The 21,381-nt window shown below is 44.5% G+C and overlaps 1 protein-coding gene across 2 annotated transcripts in view; it reads left to right on the top strand.

Moving 5' to 3' along the window:
- fibcd1b (fibrinogen C domain containing 1b) overlaps positions 1–21,381 on the top strand; it is a 126,563-nt gene that overhangs the window by 83,338 nt on the left and 21,844 nt on the right. For both annotated transcript variants that reach the window (XM_030436502.1, XM_030436501.1), the window contains one exon: positions 402–498. In XM_030436502.1, the coding sequence (XP_030292362.1) occupies positions 402–498 (97 nt within the window). The remainder of the gene's footprint in view (positions 1–401; positions 499–21,381) is intronic.

Here is a 21,381-nt window from a genome sequence, read left to right as displayed (position 1 = left end):
AGCTTCATAGGATTTTATGACTCACGGTACAGAATGTCATCTCTCTTTGTGTATTTAAGATTATTGTTCTATGAATATCTTCCCTCTCTTTCTTTTTTTTTTTGCGATTTCAATTAAGGATGCAGATTCCACGGCCATTCGATTCAAAGTCAGTCAAGATTTAATGGATTCCTTTTATTAGCCTCCGACAAATTGCCTTTTTAGTGGGAAGAGCGTTTGCATTATTCATTTGTGAAAGAGCGAGCGCTTATGAGTTCATTTAGTTTAGTTTTAGATGAGCTCAGCGACCACGAGTGGGACTCAGGGTGACTCATCACAGGAGGAGGATGAAACGCACTGTGTGAGATGATTCTCATCCGACCCCTGACCCCCCCGTTGTCTTGCTGTCTTGGCATGTGTAGGTGATCCAGCGCAGGGAGGACGGCTCCGTCAGCTTCTTCAGAGGATGGGAGTCCTACCGCGAGGGATTCGGCAGGATCACCGGCGAACACTGGCTCGGTAAGTGCCTCGGGTTTGTGGCTGCGTCTTGCTTGTGCGTGTTTGGTGATGTGTGACTCACGCTCATGTGCACCGCGGCGGCCCAGAAACCCCTGGAAAGCAGATATTTACACAACTTTGCTCGGCTACCTGCGGTTTCATCCCATCAACAAGATAATGATAGCCACCGTGACGTGAACTACAGCACTCCAGCCAAAAAAGCAGACTGTGAAATAGCCAGTCATGGTGATGGAGCGAGATGAAGAGAAAGGCGATGGGAGTAGAGACATTAGACGAATGTGGCCCTTCAAGTAATAGCGATAGTTCTGTGACAATGAAAGCCACTTGAGTGAAAGCGGCTTAAGAATACTGCTGCAAATTAAAAGAAACGTCTGAAGTGCACTTTATGAGAGCTGTCCGTCGGGCGCCGCAAAATCTCAACACGAGCCCAAAAGACCAGCAATTTGCTAACCGTATTTTTGACAAGCACAACAACATTATACTGTATAATTCTTTTTCCTTTTTTTCCTTTTTTTATTGTAACCCCGCAGCTTTTTAACCGTCGCCTTCTGCTTGAAATGTGTGGTGTTTTTTTTGTTTTTTTTTCAGTGTCCAAGTCTTGTGTTTCTCTTCTCTCTCGCTGGCAGCGTGACACATAACTCCGTGCCTCGTCTCAAATTGGACAGGAAAAGAATGCCAGCAAGGAATTAATTCAACTGTGAAATTATCGACTTCATCAAAGCCAAAAATCCCCTCGCCTTCACACCACTTCCCCGTTAAATGTACCAAATCGCTTCTTCGTGGCGGCGGTGGAGGAGGCACTCTTCGGCTCCATCGTGGTCACTCTTGTGGCTCAAAGTTAGTGTAGCTGTCTGATCAGATGACGTATGCTCATGTCAGCAGAGTGGCAGTGGTATCACCCAACACATATTTGGTACATATTAATTGGATCACACTTTTTATATTATATATTGTATTTTTTATTATTTTTTTTTTTAAACCTCCATGAAGCCTGAAGGGTTTGGACGTGTACAGCGTGTTCTTTCCATCACAGAGTGGCCTTTAAGCTTCTTTTTTTTTTAATTGGTTTGACATTTGCTCAGGTAGCAGAAGAGCGTTAGACAGAACATGAAGCAGGGTTCTCTCACTACAGGTGTTAAATATGAAAATTGACAACCACAAAAGCGCGCACGAGGCTGAATACAGGAAAGGTGACTTCGCTGGAAACAACTGCAGCTGAGGAACTTGGCTCCGTGTCAACATCTAATCACTGTTTTCACAGACGTAATCAACACCTCGCTGGGTTCTCGGTCTTTAATTGCTACATAATCTCGACTATAATCCGTGTGTACACAAACATCCCCGGCGACGTGCCTCAACACTATGTAGCTCTTCACTTATTTTTGAAAGTGCGCTATGCAGGGTTTTGTGTCATCGGCTGGAAGCTACACAACGCCGCCTAAAGGTTCAGACTATAAAAATGAGTCTGGATGTAGAGCAGCAGGTCTGTTTGACCGAGGGCGGGGCTGACGTGCACACAAGCAGGCAGAGCGAAGAGGCAAACAGTGGACAGGATGAAGCTTATATTTAACACTTAGTGTCGCGCTGAGGTGTGGACACGTTATTTGTGCTTCGGAAAGTAACTGCCGCGAAACATCAGAAAATAACATTTTTTATTTTGTCAATTCGCTGCTCCAATCAGTCGCTCTCTAGCTCACTTGCCTCCACGCTTGCTGCTCTGTCTCTCTCTGTGTTTTCAACCAGTTAGCCGAGGAGGATGGACCCATTTTTAAATGGTGTGTTTGCCGACAGCAGGGATAAATCTTGCACAGCATGCTTTCAGCATTCATTCCACCATGTCACCACAGTTATCTGCAGTGTTCACATCGAGGTGAACTGCACTTTAAATACTGTTGTTGAAAACGGGACCTCAGGCTTCTGCTTGAAAGCTGCACTTTTGAACCATTAGCTGCCATTCAAGCAGTCACTCTTTCAGTCCTGATCCCAGAACCTCGAGGGCGACCGCACTCCCAGCTCAGCACACGATGTACATACTGTGACTGCACTGTGATTCTTGGTGAGCCCTGAACAGTGACTCTGTGACGGTGACAACACGCTGACGCTGTCCAGATGCCTGCCAGTGATGACTCATCACATAAAACTAAGTTAAGTGGGGAAAAAAAAAGAACTCTAAACTTCATACAGTCTGCCATTAAACAAGAAAGTTCATTGCCCAATCAGCATCCATGGGAAAACGACTGGGATAATAAGTGCTTTCATAATCTTGCATTACTAATCACCAAATCTGGCCTGCTTATACAAAAACACCATTCCCCGAGAAAAAAGAAAAAAAAAAACACTATGCATTAGCAGAAATGTTTCCTAAGGAAATTTGGCTTGAGCAGCAGAGTGGTAATGAGCTATCGCCGCGGTGAGTCTGTGTATCTTTAAAACCTCTCTTTCACAGTCTGCTCGAGATCCAACTGGTGGAGTAAGTGGAGCCTGAAGAAGTTATTTCTGTGAAAACACACACTTGGTCATGGTCAAGGTCGAGGACGTGCCACATCACAGCTGAGCTACTCTCCCATCAGCGCTCGCGATTAAATAGCACACATTCACTTTAGGAGCAATGCTGTGGACGTTATTAAGTATCCGTGTGCAGCTCAGCATGCAGGCAGAATAAATATTGTAGATTAACGATGGCACATGGTAAATTATTTGTTTAATTTAGTATCTCATCTGTGGTGATTACCGTTACCAGACTGAGGATTCCTTTAGGAATTTTTCAACTCGATGTAATCGCAAATGCTAAAGTGCTACATACACCATCGCTTCGCTTCATTGTCTATGCAGAAACCCTTGCAGTGCATTCTGGTTGTCTTTCGAGATACGGGGGTTAGCGTTGCACGCTCTGCTTTCGCATTGATATGAATTCTTTATACTTTATGGTAATCAGTGATGTCCGACTCGATGAAGCGCCTCTGAAAACTAAAAACAAAACATTATCGAGTTAAAATGAACTAATGCCTAAAATGTCTTCAGACACAAATTACTCTGAGCTGTTCTTGGAATTTAAGACAAGGTTTCCCATCGAGCTGCCGTGTTGGTCTGGTTGGAAATCCAGGAGCAGCAGCCCATGAGTCAGGTTTGTCCAATCAGGTGCAGCCAGATGTTTACGTGGATACTCGATAGGGCTGTAACGATACACCAAACTCACGATTCGGTTTGTATCACGATTTTTGACCCACGGTTCGATACAAACCTCGATTTTTTTGAATAAAATTTAACATTTTATCTATGTAACATTTCAATAACTTCTGTATATGAAACTCGTCTGATAGTATCAGAGGCGCAGGGAAACTGAACCAGTGTGAATGGATGAGCCAGCTGCGCATATGGAGGGCGTGTCATACAGTCTGATGACTGCACAGGTCCCTCACACAACTTAATGAACAGAAATGTCCCACAAAGCAACATTACAGAACCAAACAAAAGTAACGTAGTAACTGTAACTGACTTTGGCAACTTGTATGAGGAAAAAGATACCACAGATACAGTGGAGAAGTGTCCGTCCATCCGCCTGTCCTACCGACTCCTCGCGACATTTCTGCCCGAAAAACGGCGTCTGTCACCGGCAAAAAGCTTTAACTCACCGAGTGTTTGTGATGAAAAAAAATCTCCGCGACCGTCAGCCCTCCGGACCGAGACAGGGGGGTACACGTTACCGTCACACCTCTTTAGGAGCCACAGCGCCGCTTTCTGTGTGAATTCACGGCGGAGATCTTTCGCTCTGTTTTAATCACCATCGGCGGAGAATTGGCGAACCGCGGCTGTGGCTTTTATGCGTCTTCTCCTGGTTCTTCTTCACTCCAGCGGTGCTTCGCTCTGAGTGAACGACCATCGGCGGAGAATTGGTGAACCACCTTTGGTGTTAATGCGGCGTCTCTGTGGGAAAGGGGCTACTTATTGTTACTCTTAGGGCTGGTTCTGGACAGGAACTTGTGTCGCGATTCTGCCTTCTCACACCGCGAGACAGGTTCGTGGATCTGAGTGTCCCGATTTCGGTTTTGATACGTGTGTCGTTACAGCCCTAATACTCGAGGGTGTGGCCTGTTTCTGTCAGACGTCCACGGCTGGGAAACGTACCTTAGTAGATGCTGTTCTTAACACTTGTGCCATCTGCAGGTATTGAGTTGTACAGCTGCCACTGTAGCTCCCACTTTGCGAATTTGCTTTTGAGATTTTTTTATATCTTTTCGCCAAAAACATCGATTGTGAAAACACTGTATCAACCCAGCTGCAAGATTGCCACGTTTCAGTTGTATGCTGTGACTGCGTCGGGCTTAATGTCTGGTTAGGTTTAAGAAGAAAAAAAATCATAGTTTAGGCTAAAATATCCAGTTTCACCAGAAAAACACCCTGGAAGTGAATGTTGGCACAGTGTTCAGCTGCTGGGCAGTCTCCCTCACTGGCTGTCACCAAACCTCCAAATATAAAAGTTACCTGACACATATTGTAGAATTGTTGATATGATATGTACCAAATGGAGACACTGGCATATCTGTGATGCTTTTATGATCTGGGCATAACATTAAGCTCTTTGAGGCACTTATCCATCAGATGTGAGCTCCAGTAATTAATCATTTACAACATGTAAATAGGTCTATAATTAGCTCTATAATTCCATAATATAAGCTGGGCTCGCACTGGTTTTGGGCTCTCCAGCACCTTCGACACTCTGTGCCCTTGCTAGACATAGAACTGCTTGTATATACTGTAGCGTTTGCAGAGTTTATGTGAATTAATGGAGATCTAGGTCTCTCTGCTGACCTGAGGCCATTACAGAGAGCAGCCCATAATAAAAAACGTGGTTAGAGTGCCAGCTAGTTCTCCCTATGGTACGCTGCAGGAACATGGTGGGAATATGGAAAGCTCAGGGTTTAGCGGAGTGAATTTGAATGAGCCGGCGAGCTACTTTGAACCTTTCAGAGTACCCTTCCTCAGTCAGGCTGTGCTGTTGTCTCGTCACCCCCATCATCGATTACCCTCAGGGCAAAAATGAAAAATGGATCCGTGCTTGCCTGCAGCCTAGAAAGAAATTCACTGCAGCTACCTCCGCCAGGCCGATACTGCTCACTGATGCCACCCGCTAACTCTGAAGATCTGTACAATTCCCTTCATCTAAACAAACAGATACATTCTGACTTAATGTAGCATCTTTTTCTACGTTTATCAAACTGTCATTAGGGTGATCGTGATGATAACGGTCAGCAGAAGAAGAAGGACGAATGAATAAAACATGAACAGAGCTAACAAATCCTGCGTTCTTTTGAGAGCGAACAGTTCCTGAGGGACTCGCAGGACGACAAAAATGCACATGTGAGAAAAATTCGAGTCGACGCGGTCCCAGACGCGTGAGGCAAATGAAAAGCGGCCAGTTCTGGAGGGGGAAAAAAAAAATAAAAAATCAATGACGATATCTTTTTCATTTGGCAGTTTGGCAGCTTAGGTGTCAATTAGCCGGACTGCATTATAAGCATAGCGTCATTTATAAAACTGCTACCGTTGTGCACCTCTCTGATTTTACGACAGGCTGTTGTTATCGCTTAATGATGTGCGTTTTAAACAGCGAGTCATGGATAATGATTAGGTTACTGCAACCTCACATTCTGTTTATATGCAGTCGGGTGTCTTCCTTTTGATGTAAAGCACGAGTCTTTTAATTTGAGACCTATTTTTCGCTTCCTCTTTTAAATGGAAAGGACATCATGCCTCCCTCATTTGCAGTTGTTTGGATATTGTTTGTGTCAAGCAGCAGATATGCAAATATAATTTGGGTCCTAATGATGAGAGAAAGATATACTTTTTTTTTTGGATGCTGTGTGTGTGTATTTGTAAAAAACTAACATACTGCTGAATAATCTCTCCCCGAGGAGCATGTGTAAAGAGCATAAAACTGGGTCAAGTCAATTCCTTTGTTGCCATCACGTCTATTCAACACCTGGTCTCTGAGGCTGATGTAGACTTGTCTACCTGTAATACAGGTCCTGAAACAGTTTAATGCCGTCCCAAAGAGACTAACCTAGTTTTCCAGATGGCCTATTACAATTGCGCACCTCGGTCTCTCGCGTTGAAGGCAGCACTTAAATCCTGCAGAAAAAGGATGGACAAATTATCTATTGTCATATTCTCGTCCTCTCTCCTGCCTTTGTCTCCATAAACTGCGGCTATGGTCTGTGCTGCTTTGTGTCCACCGAGATATTATAAGAAGATTCAAAAAGTGTTACGCCACCGTGCATTGTGCAATTATGGAGTATCAGTCTGAAGTTGACACAGCCAGATTCCTCTGACATTTTGTCCCTTTGTCTTTTTGTGAAACCCATCATCAGGGTGGTGGCATTCAGAGGAAATCTGTCTGAAGTGTTTTAGAGGCACACAGTTTAGCTGTTGGTTTAATTGTCATTTTTTTTGTTCGCATTGTCAGGGGTATGAAGGTTTAATTGCAGAGATGCGTGGTTTACGGAGCACAAACACTTTGTTGCTGTACTTAGAGGGGCAAGATGTGAGAATTTCAGTTGAAAACAGTATCAGAGTGAACTGAAATTATCAAAAGAATGGGAACAAAGAGGCAGTTAAAACATGATGACGTCTATGTATTATTTCACAGAGCTATCTGCAAAATTTTGCATGCTAACCAGCTAGCCCTGGTTGTCCCGGGTCTAAAGCTGCTGTGCTACGGCCGTGAAAGCTAACATTAAACTAGCTGCATGGCTATTTGAGCTAAGACAGCTACAGTTTGTTACAGATATGCTGATTTCAACCTTTCAGTGCATATCAGGCACAGCAGACGTAACTGCCTGAATCGCTTTGCACAAAAATGGCCGCTAGAAATGTCCTTCAGAGGGATACTTTTTACTTTTATACTCCGATTACATTTCAGAGCCTGTAGTTTCTTACTCTAACTTGAGTAAATTAGTGGAACCTGTACATCTGCTTCACCAGTCATTTCCCTTACAAAAGTATCTTTACATCTAGTTCAGTAAACAATGTTTGTACTTTGTATAATTGGAGGTCTTGAAAGTGCATGTTGGGAAATAGGACTCACTCATTCCCACATCGAGCGTGTGTCCCGCCGATTCATTGATATCACCATCATCATCTTATCACACTCAGTCACAGATCTGTTTTCCTCGTCCATACGAAGAAAAACACAGAAACGCTTAACATTCTCGAGCCGTGCTCAATTTTATTAATCAGTGGAGCATTAACAGCTTAATCAATACCTCTAAATGGGATTCTAGTTCTGTGGTAGCTGAGAGTAATGGGAATTAATATTCATTTGTTATCATACCAACTGCTGGATTGAATTTCTGTCATCCATGTACTTCCATTCATTTTTAAAAAAATATCTTTTCTTTAATGCTGCAGTCGACTTTTTTTCCGTGATCAATGCGCATTTTGTGTCACGTGAAGTTTAAGAATGATACGAATGATGTAAAAAAAAAAACTTAGAACTTACAGGTAAAATCGATTCTCTCTTCCTTTTTTTTCCCCCTCTCGCAGCAAAGGAATAACAGACATTATCGGACTTTAGAAGCAACTTATCCCTTAATATCATTGTGGCACTATGAGAGAACGTGTGAGAAATTCACACGCGGGGAGTTTTATGGATGTTCTAGTTTAATGAGCAGGAGTTCCCTGAAGCTACAGGGGAAAACGTGCGAGCACTCGGAGCGCTGCAAACCGAATGAATCTTTGCTCTCTGGGCAATTAAACCGACACACTTTCACTCTTCAGAACGGAACCGACGAGGACTCCTCAATCTCTGTTGCACTCTCAGTCACGTAAACCGGCGAGGACAATCCACCCTGGACAGTGAATTATACATCTGCGTGGTTTTCTACTTTAATGCGTGTCAGGGTGTATCAGAGAAATTAGGAGAGGCAGAATCTGCTTCTGTATCAGTGAAGGTTGCTGTATTGATGTCACGGTGTTGCCCTCACCTTCAAGCTCTTTTTCATTTACCGTAAGCCGTTTTTATTCGCCACAGGAGTGTTCCTCCTTTATTCTGGCCAGTGTTTACATCCCGCATCAAGCCTGTGTGAGGGAGACGCTGCAGCGCTTGGCTAACCAGATAACCAGTATGGAGCAACAACACCCAGACGCTCGCCTCATTATTCTGGGGGATTTTAACAGAGCAAACACCAGCCATGAACAGCACAAATACAGACAGTATATTGGGCGTCCCGCTGGGCGCAGAAACACACTGTCACAGGGTATTAAAGGATGCTCACTGCAGCTTTTCAAACCCTCTGATCATTTATCTCCTTCCAACTTAAAGATGAAAACCAGAAATCCAAAAAGCGTGTGGTGAACATTTTGGGAAGACGGACCGGTGATCTGATTGAGCTCACTGATACTGTGACATAGTGAGGTGTCAGCGCAGATGGAGAACATGAGCTCTCATTCAAAATACATAACAACAAAAACAGACGATCCACTGATCCGGATAGATATATAAATAGATATATATATGCTTTAAAGATGAGCCTTTATTTTGAAATCAGATCTCTGCTACCTTGTGCATCCAGGAGCTCCTCCTTCTCTAAACATGCAAACACAGCTAGCAATTACGAGCAGTCACGAACATCCTGATGAAGATATGTGCTCCAGTCTCACAGTGAAATACAGCTGTGGGGAAATATGTTGGACTTTGGAGAAAAGATGGGTCAACGGACAAACAGGACATCTCACTCTGCAGTCCGATGACTTGTTACTCTTGCTACGACAATATTAGCAATAGCAGAATGTCAGGCTACGACAAATGTACATGCAGATGTTGTTACTTAGGTAAGAAAGGAAAAGTTAAGATATTACACGCAAATTGTCAAGCTATTAGTAGGGGAAAAGACAGTCGTTGTTGACTGAGCTTACAATTAATGAAAATCATTCATGTCTTGTTAAGAAAAGAAAGAAGTGCCAGCTTCTTCTGTGACCGATTGTGTTAAATGGGCATTTTGAATCGTTGAATTGAATCAAATCGATACTCATATCGTCGCGCATGGTATCAACTTACCAGCAAATATTGCATCATTCTCTCCAAAAGAAATGAAACTGGTATTGACACCAGCAGCACTGACAAGCTCAAAGCTTCCCGTCCTCGACTCATTCACAACACAACATACTATTCCGAATTATCTCCCTTCACCCCTCCACTTGTGCCTCTGCATCAGACAAGAGCACGTCTTGCGCCTCTCAGAGACAAAATACCAGGAAAGCCCCGGGACCAGATGGCATCTCACGCTTCTGTCTGAAGGCCTGCGGTGACCAACTGGCTCCCGTCTTCACACAGATCTTAAGCAGATCACTCAATTTGTGTTTAAATCTCACTTACTACAAATACTGAACAATCCTACTTATCCTATGAGATTTCATGACAGGGATGATGACTACAGGCCAGCTTCTTTCACACCGGTGATCTCAGTTCTTCAAAAAAAAAGTGGTGGTGGTGGCCCACTGAAAGCACTTCACAGGCCCCCTGCTGGATCCCCTGCTGCTCGCCCCGCGGGCACTCACATCGGTTAATGAAGCAGTCATTATGCACTCTATTCTGCAACATCTATTACAGAGAGTTATTGCACTGTATGCACCTTTTTCTGCTCAACTCACAGACAGTATTCGACTTCTACCAACTTCCCTGAAGGATAGGATGCAACAGGGGAGGCTGTGGAAATTCATATTCTGCTCTGGAATCCCCCAGGGATGTGTATTCGCCTCACTGCTCTTTTTCCTCCAACACAAATGACTGCACCTCTGGGGACACCAGTCTTTTCTGAGACTCCCCACGCCACTTCCTTCACCATACTCAACACTGTGGCCACAATGGAAGATTGCAGGGTTATGACTAAATTATGTGTAAAGGCCCAGCTGCTTCCTGTGCTTGCTGAGGAAGTCGGAACAGGAGCTGTTACTTCAAATGTATGCGCCTAGCAGGCCACATGGCAGGAAAAGAACAGACTATAAAGGATCCCGTTGAGCACCAACTGAGATTTTGTGCTGGTTTCTGAATGACGTCTTTTGGCCTTCTTCGTACAACAATCTGTCTCACAATGCAAATGTGTTTAATAACTGTGACAATTGGTTCATGTGTAAGTTGAAAGAAAGACGATGTATATATATATATATATATATATACATATATATATATATATATATATATATATTGTACACTGGTAGGTGAAATGTGGTCTACATGAAGGTGTAGATTCAACGCACTTAATGTTTCATATTAAATGTCATACATTAATGTAAAGTAATGTCTTGTACTTACTGCTGTAAAGTGCATGCACAAGTACTTAAATGTTGCAGCTTGGACGGCTCCTAAACAGGAGTAACTTGTGGAGTAAAGTGACCAGCCTTCACGCTCTACAAGTACAGGTGGCCATCGTACCACTTCAGGAAAAGAAGGCTAAATATTTGTTCCTTGTCCCCCGGCAGTTAGTTGATTTTGCAGGATTTGCTATAAAGACATCTACAATGTAAAAATAAGGGTCAATTGTTATTTTGGAGCTTTGTCAAGAAGGCAACATGGACCAAACGACATCACAACAACTATGTGCATTTACAAGCTTGTTCATAGGCCTACATGAGACAGGAGTGGTTGCATCACCATCAGTATGTTCAAAGAAAGGATCTGATACCAGACAGCTTCTTTTGTTCTCTGCAGAGCATGTGTGATTGACAGCAGACAGGAGGGGAAGAGTGAGGGCAGATTGTCAACTAGTTAATCAGTCATGGATGGTGTCATTCTCTAACTCTAAGAAAATAACTATATGTGTGGGAAACACCGCTTTTGAACCAGTTTTGACTGTACGGTGACCACAGCTAGTTTTTTAAAACATTTTTTTATTAAGAGAAATGCTCAGTGGGAAGATGAAATGATGAAAACATCGCAGGCACCAACCTGCCTTCCCTCTAGGACCCGTACACCACCTGACTCAGCAAACATGGTTGCAGACCGCTCAAAGCCTCGACCTCGAATTATTTATCAGGTGCTTCAGATTAAAAGTCTGTTTCAGGACTGCTTGTACGCCTTCACATCTGGCTGCTCCCACAGGACCTTCGACTGTCAACACCCACTCCCGCAGATGTGCAATGCCACTTACGACTTATCATGTGCAGAGTCTGATCACCATAATCGCCCACAACACCGTATTCTGGTGAAAATCTGTCCGCCCCATCCCGCAGGGAAAATTAGACACATGTAGCCCTTATGGATTGTTTTAATCTAAAACAGAAATGCTAATATGGTTACTCAAGTGTTTAATAAGCCAGCTGTAGAAGACGTGAACTGAAAATAAGCCTTATTAAATTTCCTCAAAAAAAAAAAAAAGAATAACAACTTCAGCCTGAGGCGGCGAGAACTCAAAGATGATGAAAATATTATGGATCGTGTCCTTGTTTCGCCGACAGTTTCTGTCATTTCCCAAATAGCGAGAGGAGATGCAGAACCAGATGTTGTAATGTCAGACTGTTGTTGTTGTTTCAGATCACATTTTGGCTTTTTGGGATTGCAATCATGGCGAAATGTTACTGATATATCAACAAAATATACATATCCAGCCGCACAATGAGATAAAAACAGAGAGGGGGGAGAGCGAGAGGGCAAACAGCCGCTTCACTTGAGCTGAAACTCTACAGGCTGCAACATTTGGACGCTCTTGTATTTTCACATATGAACCTTCATCCCTCTCTCACCCCGTGATAATGATCACCGGGTTGTGTTGTTACTGTTGCCGCCCTCTAATTTGGATCCCTTTGCACCAAAACAAGCAGGCATAAAAAAAAAAAAAAATCCCTTTCCACGTGACTTTACAGTAATCAACAGATAACTCAGCCTCGTGAGGACTCCAAACAATATCTGCTCGATGGTTGTGCATTACCATCCACCCTGCACGGAACACTCTCCTCACTGTGCAGCTGTAAGCAACTATATGCTGCATCCAATACAACTCGCATTACTGAGCACACATTAAATATATATTCAGACCTCTTTTGTTGTCATACTGCCTGTATGTACATTAACCAACGAGGCCAGCACCTTATATTCACAGTGTACTCGAACTGTGTGCTGTTACGTCGGCTTGGCTGTTTCATTCTTTTATATTTATCGTTCTGTCCACACAGAGGCACCTTGAGCTGTCATTTTTCATAAACTATGTGACCTGGCAGTTTCCAACCAACGTAATTATCATGTTATTATATTATTATGTGTTGTTATTGAAACATTACATCGTCAGAAATGCATTTTCAGATCAATGAGAGTTAGACACTCATGAAAAAGGACAGTGAAATCATTTGTAGGCTTGTGTCTGACGTATGATGATTTTCTACTCGGAGGCTATTGCACACTATAGGTCATAAAGTCCCGCCAGCTACATGGTAGTAAATGGGCTAAACTACAAACTACTACTACTCAAATGAATTTAATGTCATTTTGAGGTGCTTTGGTAGTCGCAAAACAAGGACCCAAATGCGAACGCCAGTCAGGCAAATGATTGGAAAGAAGAAAACAGGCAGAAAAACCAAGAACTGAAGAGATACAAAAGCAAAGTACAAAGCGAATAAAGAGAACACGGCAGCGCAGATGATTCACGAGGAATAAACACCGAGCCGACACAGACGAACTGACAACACAAAGAGGGAAAACACGTGGGATAAATGTACAGGAGGATAATCAGGGACCGGTGAGACTGACAGGCGAGGGAGAGTCACACGAGACGTGAGGAAACACAACATGTCACACATGAGGAAGGAAACAATGGAACTGAATCCAAACATCATGACAGATAAGTTTGGGTTTCATCAGTCTTTTGATATGAACTCATGCGATCGCCATGAAAAGGGGGCTGCGACCTCACGATCGACGCCCTGGAGCAGAGTGAGGCACGACGGCAGCATCTAGAATTTGCAGATCGTCACGCGATTCGCAGAGACTTTCAGACGGTTCCAGGAAGTTCTTAGCTGGCGATTTAAATGCATGACTACAGAGAGACCTGAAGTACGATGACTGGCAGTTCATAGATAATACATGATTTGTTGATGGGCCGCTTTACAGAGCCGGGCTGCTAGAATTTGCAGCTTGACTTCCAAGAACTGTTGAGAGGCTCCACGATGACGAAGATGACATTACTCTCTCTACTCGAGGGGCTCTGAGCTCCGCTGCTGACATCACCAACGCAGGACGACAGCGCCCACATCAGGGATACTTTTGTACAGAGGGAGGAGTCGGAGACACGTCGTCCGTCTCCACATTTGTTTTATAACCCTGCTGTACACTTGAAGGGTCCCTTACCAACAGAGTCAAATGTCCTGCACGCATACTTGACCATCGCAGGTGCTTCTGCTTTTGCTTTGGTCGTTAGCATGTTGATGTGATAAAGGAAAAAGGTGATGTGTCGACAGAAGAGGCAGCTGCTTTTTCACATTAATCCCAGCGCCGCCTAATAACACACAACAGCGCCATTTTTCCTTTCAAGTATTTACTGGTTCTTTCTTTTTTTTTTACCAACGATAGCCCACAGCGTGTCACATCATCATACTGCTTATGATGGTCCCCAGCAGCGCGCGAGGGAGAACAGTGTAATAAGACCCATGCGCCTTCGCCGCTCTGCCTGGAAGTTGTCCTCCATCCGACGAGCGCCGCGTTGTGATCTAACATTCCTCGGCTCGCTGCCTCATTAAAGACGCATTTACAGCTGCCAACTGAGGAAGGAAATAGGAGCGCAAAACCCTTTCTTTCCCTTCCCGTTCGGTCCTTTTCTCCTGCCTGTCAAGCGAATTGCACAAAACTCCGCAGAAAATTGCAGCTTTAGCCGCTTTGCATACCGCTCACCTTTAACAAGTGGGGCATGCGGCGAGCGCTATAATTGAGCTCTTAGCCCGCCCCGAGTATTGTAAGTTCGCGTGATTATAGGGAGGTGAGCCGCTAAGAATCAGACATTTTGCGTATTTGTGTGTGTTTATGCGAAAGTGAGGTTACAGATGGGAGCCAGGCGGGGGGATAACTGTAATTTGGAGAGGGGCGTTTGACAGTGTGTGTCAGTCCTAAGCGAGTGAGGGCCACTTCACATCAAAAGGGGGCAGACTGAAAAGACTTGAGGAGAGAAAACAGCGTGTACCGAGAGAGTCTGAGACATTTTTAAAGCAACGGGAAAAACATTCTTGCTTACAACGACGCTTAAAAAAAAAGAAGAAGAAAAAAAAAAAAAGGCACCCACGCTCATCCACATAAATACACGTGCTAAATCAGTAGGTATGCTGCGTAAGTGCCAAACATGTCTGTTGTCTTTTCTTTTCATCTCGGCTCCTATTCCCAAGCATCTTTTATGTCGCTCCTGTGGCAGGAGTCCTACCCATGTTCCTCAGATCGGCGCGGAGCGGCACCGAGTCTCTGGCAATTAGCTCGCAGCCTGTACGACTGCTCAGCGCCGGGAGAAGCAGAGGAGTCACTCGCAGCAGGAGGGGAGAGCATTCATCTCCGCTCCGGAGAGAACACACAGTCCGCACACACATCGCCAGAGCACACATGCGAACGGGGCTGAGGGGAACAGATGTGATGAAACAGGGCCAGAATTGCTCATTCTGTCGAGTAGTCTGACGTCCTGAGAAAACAGAGGAGGGGGGGGAAGCATTAAAGGGTTACAGCCCGCGTGTTGTTGAACCAGAGATTTAGCCGTAATGTGGCGATTTAGCAGGCGTTGTTGGAAACCACATCCTCTCTCATGAAGGACTCTTAAGGGCATTCATCTCCGGAGCAGAGCAGTGCGTTTACAGACGTTTCTGAGAAATGTCACAGAGCATGTAGCGTCTCATTCACAGTCCCCCTCGTCATGTTTACCTTATGCAACTATTTTTTTCTGTATTTTTTTTTTTCTCTCTACCGTTTCCCTTCCTCCTAATCTCTTTCTTTCCCACAGAGCCGTGCATAAACACGTCCTTACACACATTTATCCTCCACAGCTTGCCTCCGTCACAATGCAGCATCCCGAGGCTTGCATTTATATTCTTGTCACGCAGCAGAAAATCTAAAGAGGACTGTATCTACAAAAGAGAGCACAAATCAAAGAACATCACAATTCCTGTGAGGATGACAGCCCATTTTGCCTCCCTTTGTGCACTTTTTTTTTTTTTTTTTTTTTTTTTTTCAATTGTCCGTGGACAGTTTTTGTGCGATTGAAATAAGCCGGAGAAGGTCGGCGCGGAGGGGAAAAAAGGAAGGACCGAAGGTTTGCAAAAAAAAAAAAAAACATTCGATCACACTCACGGAGGTTATTCATAAGCCTCCCCCTCTCTTCTCCTCGGTTAGTTTGCATAGCCCTGAAAAGTCCAACGATGGAACTGCGTCGCGTAAACCTGCAGAAACGTGCGTGATAGACAACAGCGCTGATTACTCTGAGAGCGTGAGTGAAAACCCACGGCTGAACCAATTGCTGCAGACGTGCCTTGACCCTGTCAGTGGTTCCTCTGTGAAAATCTGCCAGACAATCCAATCACGTGTTGCTGCTTCTTCTCCCAGCATGGCGGCAGCACCACTGACAGCAGCGAGGTCAAGGGTCGGAGCCTTTCAGCACTCACAGGTTAGTGAAGAGAGGGGGGATTGAGCGTTGATCGATCGGGCTCCGGGAGATTTATTACCCCGGCCTTTAATAGATAGGCGATGCTTCTGCCTCGTTTGAAGGCGAGGCTTTCCGCCGCACAGCTTGAGCATCGCCCAAACAGTTTGTGAATATGCATAAAACATTGAGACATGAGAGAGTTTAGACCGGGAGGGCAGGTGAAATATTGGAGAGATGATGAGCGCGTGAAAAAAAAAAAACAAAGTGAAATAGCTCTAAAAATATCAAACAGAGCGTGGATTTGTTAGCAAACAAGCCGTAAGGAGTGAAAGGAGGGAGGAAGCAGAAGTTCAAGAGGGGGGGAGAAAAAATCCAATAGGTTGTTCAGAAGGAAGCGATGCATAAATTAAAGCACAGAGTGAAGACGGGGCTAAACCTGAAAAATTAATTAAAGAAAGCTATTTTTTATATATTTTCATTCATCACAAATTTATAACGGACTACTTCTGGTTGTAGAATACTTGTGTGTATTTTTTTTTATACCTTCTAATATTTTGCAATCCTGGAAATGGAGATTTCAGCGTCGGCGTACTGTACAAGATGCACATGCATAAATGCATAACCAGGCCCGCGTATGAACAAGCTCATATACATGCGCGGCCACATTGTGCATAAGAGGCTGTTCTGAGACTGCTGTAGAGTCAATAAAGGCTGCTACCTTGCAGGAAGGTCACAGCTCAGAGAAACTCTCCACAAACCTCCACACAGTCTCCCCCTGAACTCTCTCTGTTCCCGTTAGAGGGAATAAATAGCCTCATTATTCCGCCAGGTGCTCGCCATCCATCCACGCGTGTCGCTTCCATTGTTTCTAAAACGCTGCTGTCACATCGCTGTCAAAACTCTTCATTCTGCGCACTCCTCACAATAGCCCCCATAACCATAACGTAAGAATTACAGGACGTTTGGAATCATTCCTGCAATATATATTTGTTGTTGGTCTATTGTGCAGAGCAGCGACTCGTCCCTTTTTTTTTTTTTTTTCCTTTTTTGTGTAAGCAAATATTGATGTTGAAAAGCCTGTGAGCTACATCAGGTGACTTCAGAGCCCCAAGTCTTATCAGTTTATATATGCTACAACATATCAGCGTGCTCTTTTAACACAAGTGTTTCGACTGAAGTAGAATTTGGGCGGTTTAATGGGTTTCGGTGTGAAGTACGCGTGAAGTGCGTCATGTTTTCAGCATGCGCCGTATGCAAATGGGTCTATGTCGGGATGAGGAGGCGATTAGTTCGCCAACCACCGGCTCCTCTCAAGTGATTTGGTCCTACTCAGTGACAGCAAGCACAGCCTGTTCACTCCCAATGCAATATAAATAGCAGCCTGGGCAGAGGTCTCGAGCTTCACTTCTTCAAGAAGGAGTATTAAGAGGAAGAGAGCGCCGGGGGTGGTGGGACGGGAGACCGGACCTCCAGAGAACAGAGTTTTTCGTTTCTGCTCGTGAGCAAATGTCACAAGTGATTTGTTCTTAAGTTATGTTACTTAGTAGGGGTGCACCGATCCGATATTAAGCTCCACGGGCCGATCCAGTGTTTTTCTTTCCTGTCGCAGCACATCTTACGTCGTTCGTCAGCAGCACGTATGTCGCACGCTGGAAGAGTTGAGTTAACCGTTGAGCACCATGGAGCGAGCCAAAGAGTCGGCCGTGTGGAGATATTTCACGCTTGCCACGCAACTTGTCAGACGGCTGTTTGCAGTGTCTGCAGAGTAAATGTTTCGAGGGGTGGTGGTAGTACTGCAAAGCACGATACTACCAATTTAATCAAGCACATCCAAAAGCACCATGCTAAGGAGCACGCCGAATTCCTGCAGCTCAACAAAACCAAATGAGCAGGAGACAGCGCAGCCCAGCAACTAACTTTGGCAGATGCACTTCAACGACGCGTAAAGTTTCCGACGGAAAGCTTGAAAGCATCGGCAATAACACATAAAGTTTTAGAATTCATTGTTTTAGATGCTCAACCAATGTCAGTTGTTGAAGATGGAGGCTTCCATCGCCTGCTAGAATACTTAGAACCAAAGTACTCTCTTCCATCACGCAAGTGTTTTTCCTAGTTTATTATTAATTCAACAACAGTATCGGATCGGTATCGGGCAAGATACACCAGGCAAGCCCAGGCATCAGTATCGGGACTGAAAAAGTGAGATCGGTGCATCCCTTGTTATTAGACCGAACATAGTTAATTACCGGGAAGTATGATGTTTTCCTAAACCTAACCAAACCGTGACCATTCGAGAACTTCACTAACAGTCAGTTCAAATTTCACCACATGTGAACTCTTTGTCAGCAAGCTTTTATTTTGAAAGCCTAACCAGCGTGGCAAATGACATATTATTGCTCACTTGCATCAAACGAGGTTCAGATAATGCAGAAAGCCATTATTAAAACTCTTCCTCTCTGTCTTTTCCTTCTCGTCCCCCCGTCACGACACCCTGCTCGCGTGTGATGTTGCATGACGCGCCGTTGTTCTTTTGCGAAAGCCGGTCAGTCGAGGACAGAACGCAGCCAAACAAACAAAAAAAACCACATCAGAGCGATAAATCTGAATTGAGCAATTGGAACGTAGCTTTAGTTTCTAATTGACTGAGCTTGTTTAAGTACCATATCATATCCGGCGTAGTTTCCCTGCTCGGTCCAAAATAACACAGCATCCGTAACGGAACTGTGAATAAAACATTTATATTATTAATGCGATGGGTCCGTATGTGGAGAACCTTTCGCTGCAGCATTACAGCGTATTGAACTAAAGCAAAACAATGCTTATTGTCGGCACCTAGAGATGACCCTGACATCAGGAAAAACAATTGTTTTTTCAGTGCAGCTCTTTATTACCGTCAGCGCCTGCCCACACACTGTACCCATGTGGCTCACGCTGCCCGTTTGCTTTTTTTACCCTGCAGATTTCCTCCCCCCGGCGTGCCCACTGATAATTATAATCCAGAAAGCCGTTTCATGGGGTAGTACAGCCTCGGCAGCTTGCTAACACTATGTTTTACTCCTCACTTCCTCCTGTTTTTCGTAAAATTGCTGCCATAATAATTGGCTCCACGTGAAAAGGGCTTTATTTAGCTTATGTATAACATCGGTCCCTGCATGGCTATTCACTTAATACTTTGAGGGAAAAAAAAAACAAAAAAAAAACACGGCATTATCCTTGAAAGAGTAAAATACTATGCGCTTTATAACTGCAAAGCCTCATTTAATGATGTCTCTGAGAAACTTCACACTGCTATACTCTCTGCATACCCTAATGCAGACGGATGCAGGTGGATATTTAATACAAATTTTCAAATATGCATGAGTGTATCTGGCATGTGACCGCCAGCGTATGCACTCTTTCCCTCCTTAGCTGCATCTCTGAGGCGAAACCTCTGGAAAATCTAATCTACGAGGACACCTTATTACACTCCACTTCTCCAGTGTAGTGTGTGGCATGTCAAGCGAAAACATGTGTTCATGTGCATTATATATCACAAGCTTAATACGTTGATTAAAGCGCCAGTACGAGATACTGAATGCAAATCAAAACATACCAGGGGAGGTGATTATGAGAGGGAACCCGAGCTGTCAGGAAATACAGGAAATATACGATATGATACCGTATCCCGCATGACGAAGAGAAAAAATAAACCACAATATCTCCCAGGACTTGAATCCCCTGCAATCTATTATTTAGAGCACATGTAAGTGTTTTCAGTTAAAGCTCCTCCAATAGTGCATTCATATCCAATCAATTATTCAAGAGCGTGATTCGTCTTCAGTCAGTACGACACACTGATGCCGCCCGTCCAGGGATCCAGCCAGCCAGCTGAGGTCTTGCCAATCAGGCTCGACGCTGACACAATGATGCCTCAGCCTCCAGCTCTGCCTCTGCTTCCTTCAGGAGGGTATGCTGTCTCTGATTGGTGTGGCCGTACCCTGGCAGACACTCCATCTGCACTAGATTGCGCCGCTGGAGTGGAGATAGCTGCAATTTGCAGCAATTCCGCCAGTAATTTCGATATGTATGAGGACCAGAGCAATTCACAGCCCTCTCCACAAGGCCCAGGTACTTTATTTGATGCCTCTCATCACCAGCCTACAGGTATATTCCTCCACCTCTCGACTCGCGCTGGAAACCAAAGTCTGGTTTTTGGAATCGTGCGGCGGACAAAAAAAAAAAGTCTCTTTCAAAACAAGGCGGGGATGAGTTTTCCCAGAAGATGTAAAAATTTACGAGCACAATCTTGTCAGGAGGGAGTGAGAGGTGAAATTTGATTAAGGGATGATTGAGCAGATCTCGTAATGGAAGTGACAGGGACCCAGCCTCTCGCTCGTGTGTTTTGTTTCATGTAATTATTGATATTTTTTTCTGATGTTTTCTTAAGGGCTTTCAAATTAAGTACACACAACACATTTTAAGCACCATGCCACATTGCTTACGCCCGGTCACACCTCAGGCGACGTGTAGTTTAACAATTCATAGTTTCTAACGCTGCCTCGCCTCCTCTGAGCTGAAACGAGCGCACATTTCTTTGGGGGGGGGTTGGTGTTCCCTGCATTGTGAATAAGAGTCTAAATAAGGGGTGAGGCAAAGCTAACTGTGAGAGCAAGTTTCTCTCGCTGAATTAAAGATACGTCTGACACTCCGGGGCTACTTTACGCTGTTTGTAAGGGTAACCGCCTCTTTCAGAAGCTACGAATTATTCTCCCTTTTCAATTCTCAAGCTCGGTCTTGGAAAACATTTATGCACCTGTGGCACTGTTTTAGAATACGTTTTTTCGCGGCGCCTCATTTGTTCCATCACTCAAAGCAGTCAGAAGAGGAAAAAAAAACCATTATGTTTACCGTATCTATGTGAAGCAGAAGTGTCATGACATTTAAAAAAAAAAAATCATAGCGTTCTAATGATGCCCGGCGCTTAATTTGCGCTGAACTCTCGGCAACCTCATTACAGTCGAACAGCGCTGGAGGGTCTGGAGATGTGTTGCCCCTTTGGACACTCTCCCTCTCTCCAAACCCCTCATTACCCCAGAATCAGAGGGGAGGAGGGGGGGGGGGAGGAGGGACCATCACACACTGCCCTTGCCCAGATTTAATGGTGTCATGTGCCCATGATCAAAGTCTCAGTGTTCTACTCCATGCTCATCATGCTTCGCTTCATGTCGGCTCCCTCCCTCCTGTTTTCCGTCTCTGTCGGTGTCTTTCCTTCTCATCCGGCAGATTCTCTCCCCCGCTCTCTCTCCAT

Source organism: Sparus aurata, chromosome 12 (genome assembly GCF_900880675.1).
Source record: "Sparus aurata chromosome 12, fSpaAur1.1, whole genome shotgun sequence".
Lineage (NCBI taxonomy): Eukaryota > Metazoa > Chordata > Actinopteri > Spariformes > Sparidae > Sparus > Sparus aurata.
Note: the sequence above shows the minus strand (reverse complement) of the source record. Positions and strands in the feature narration are given on the sequence as shown.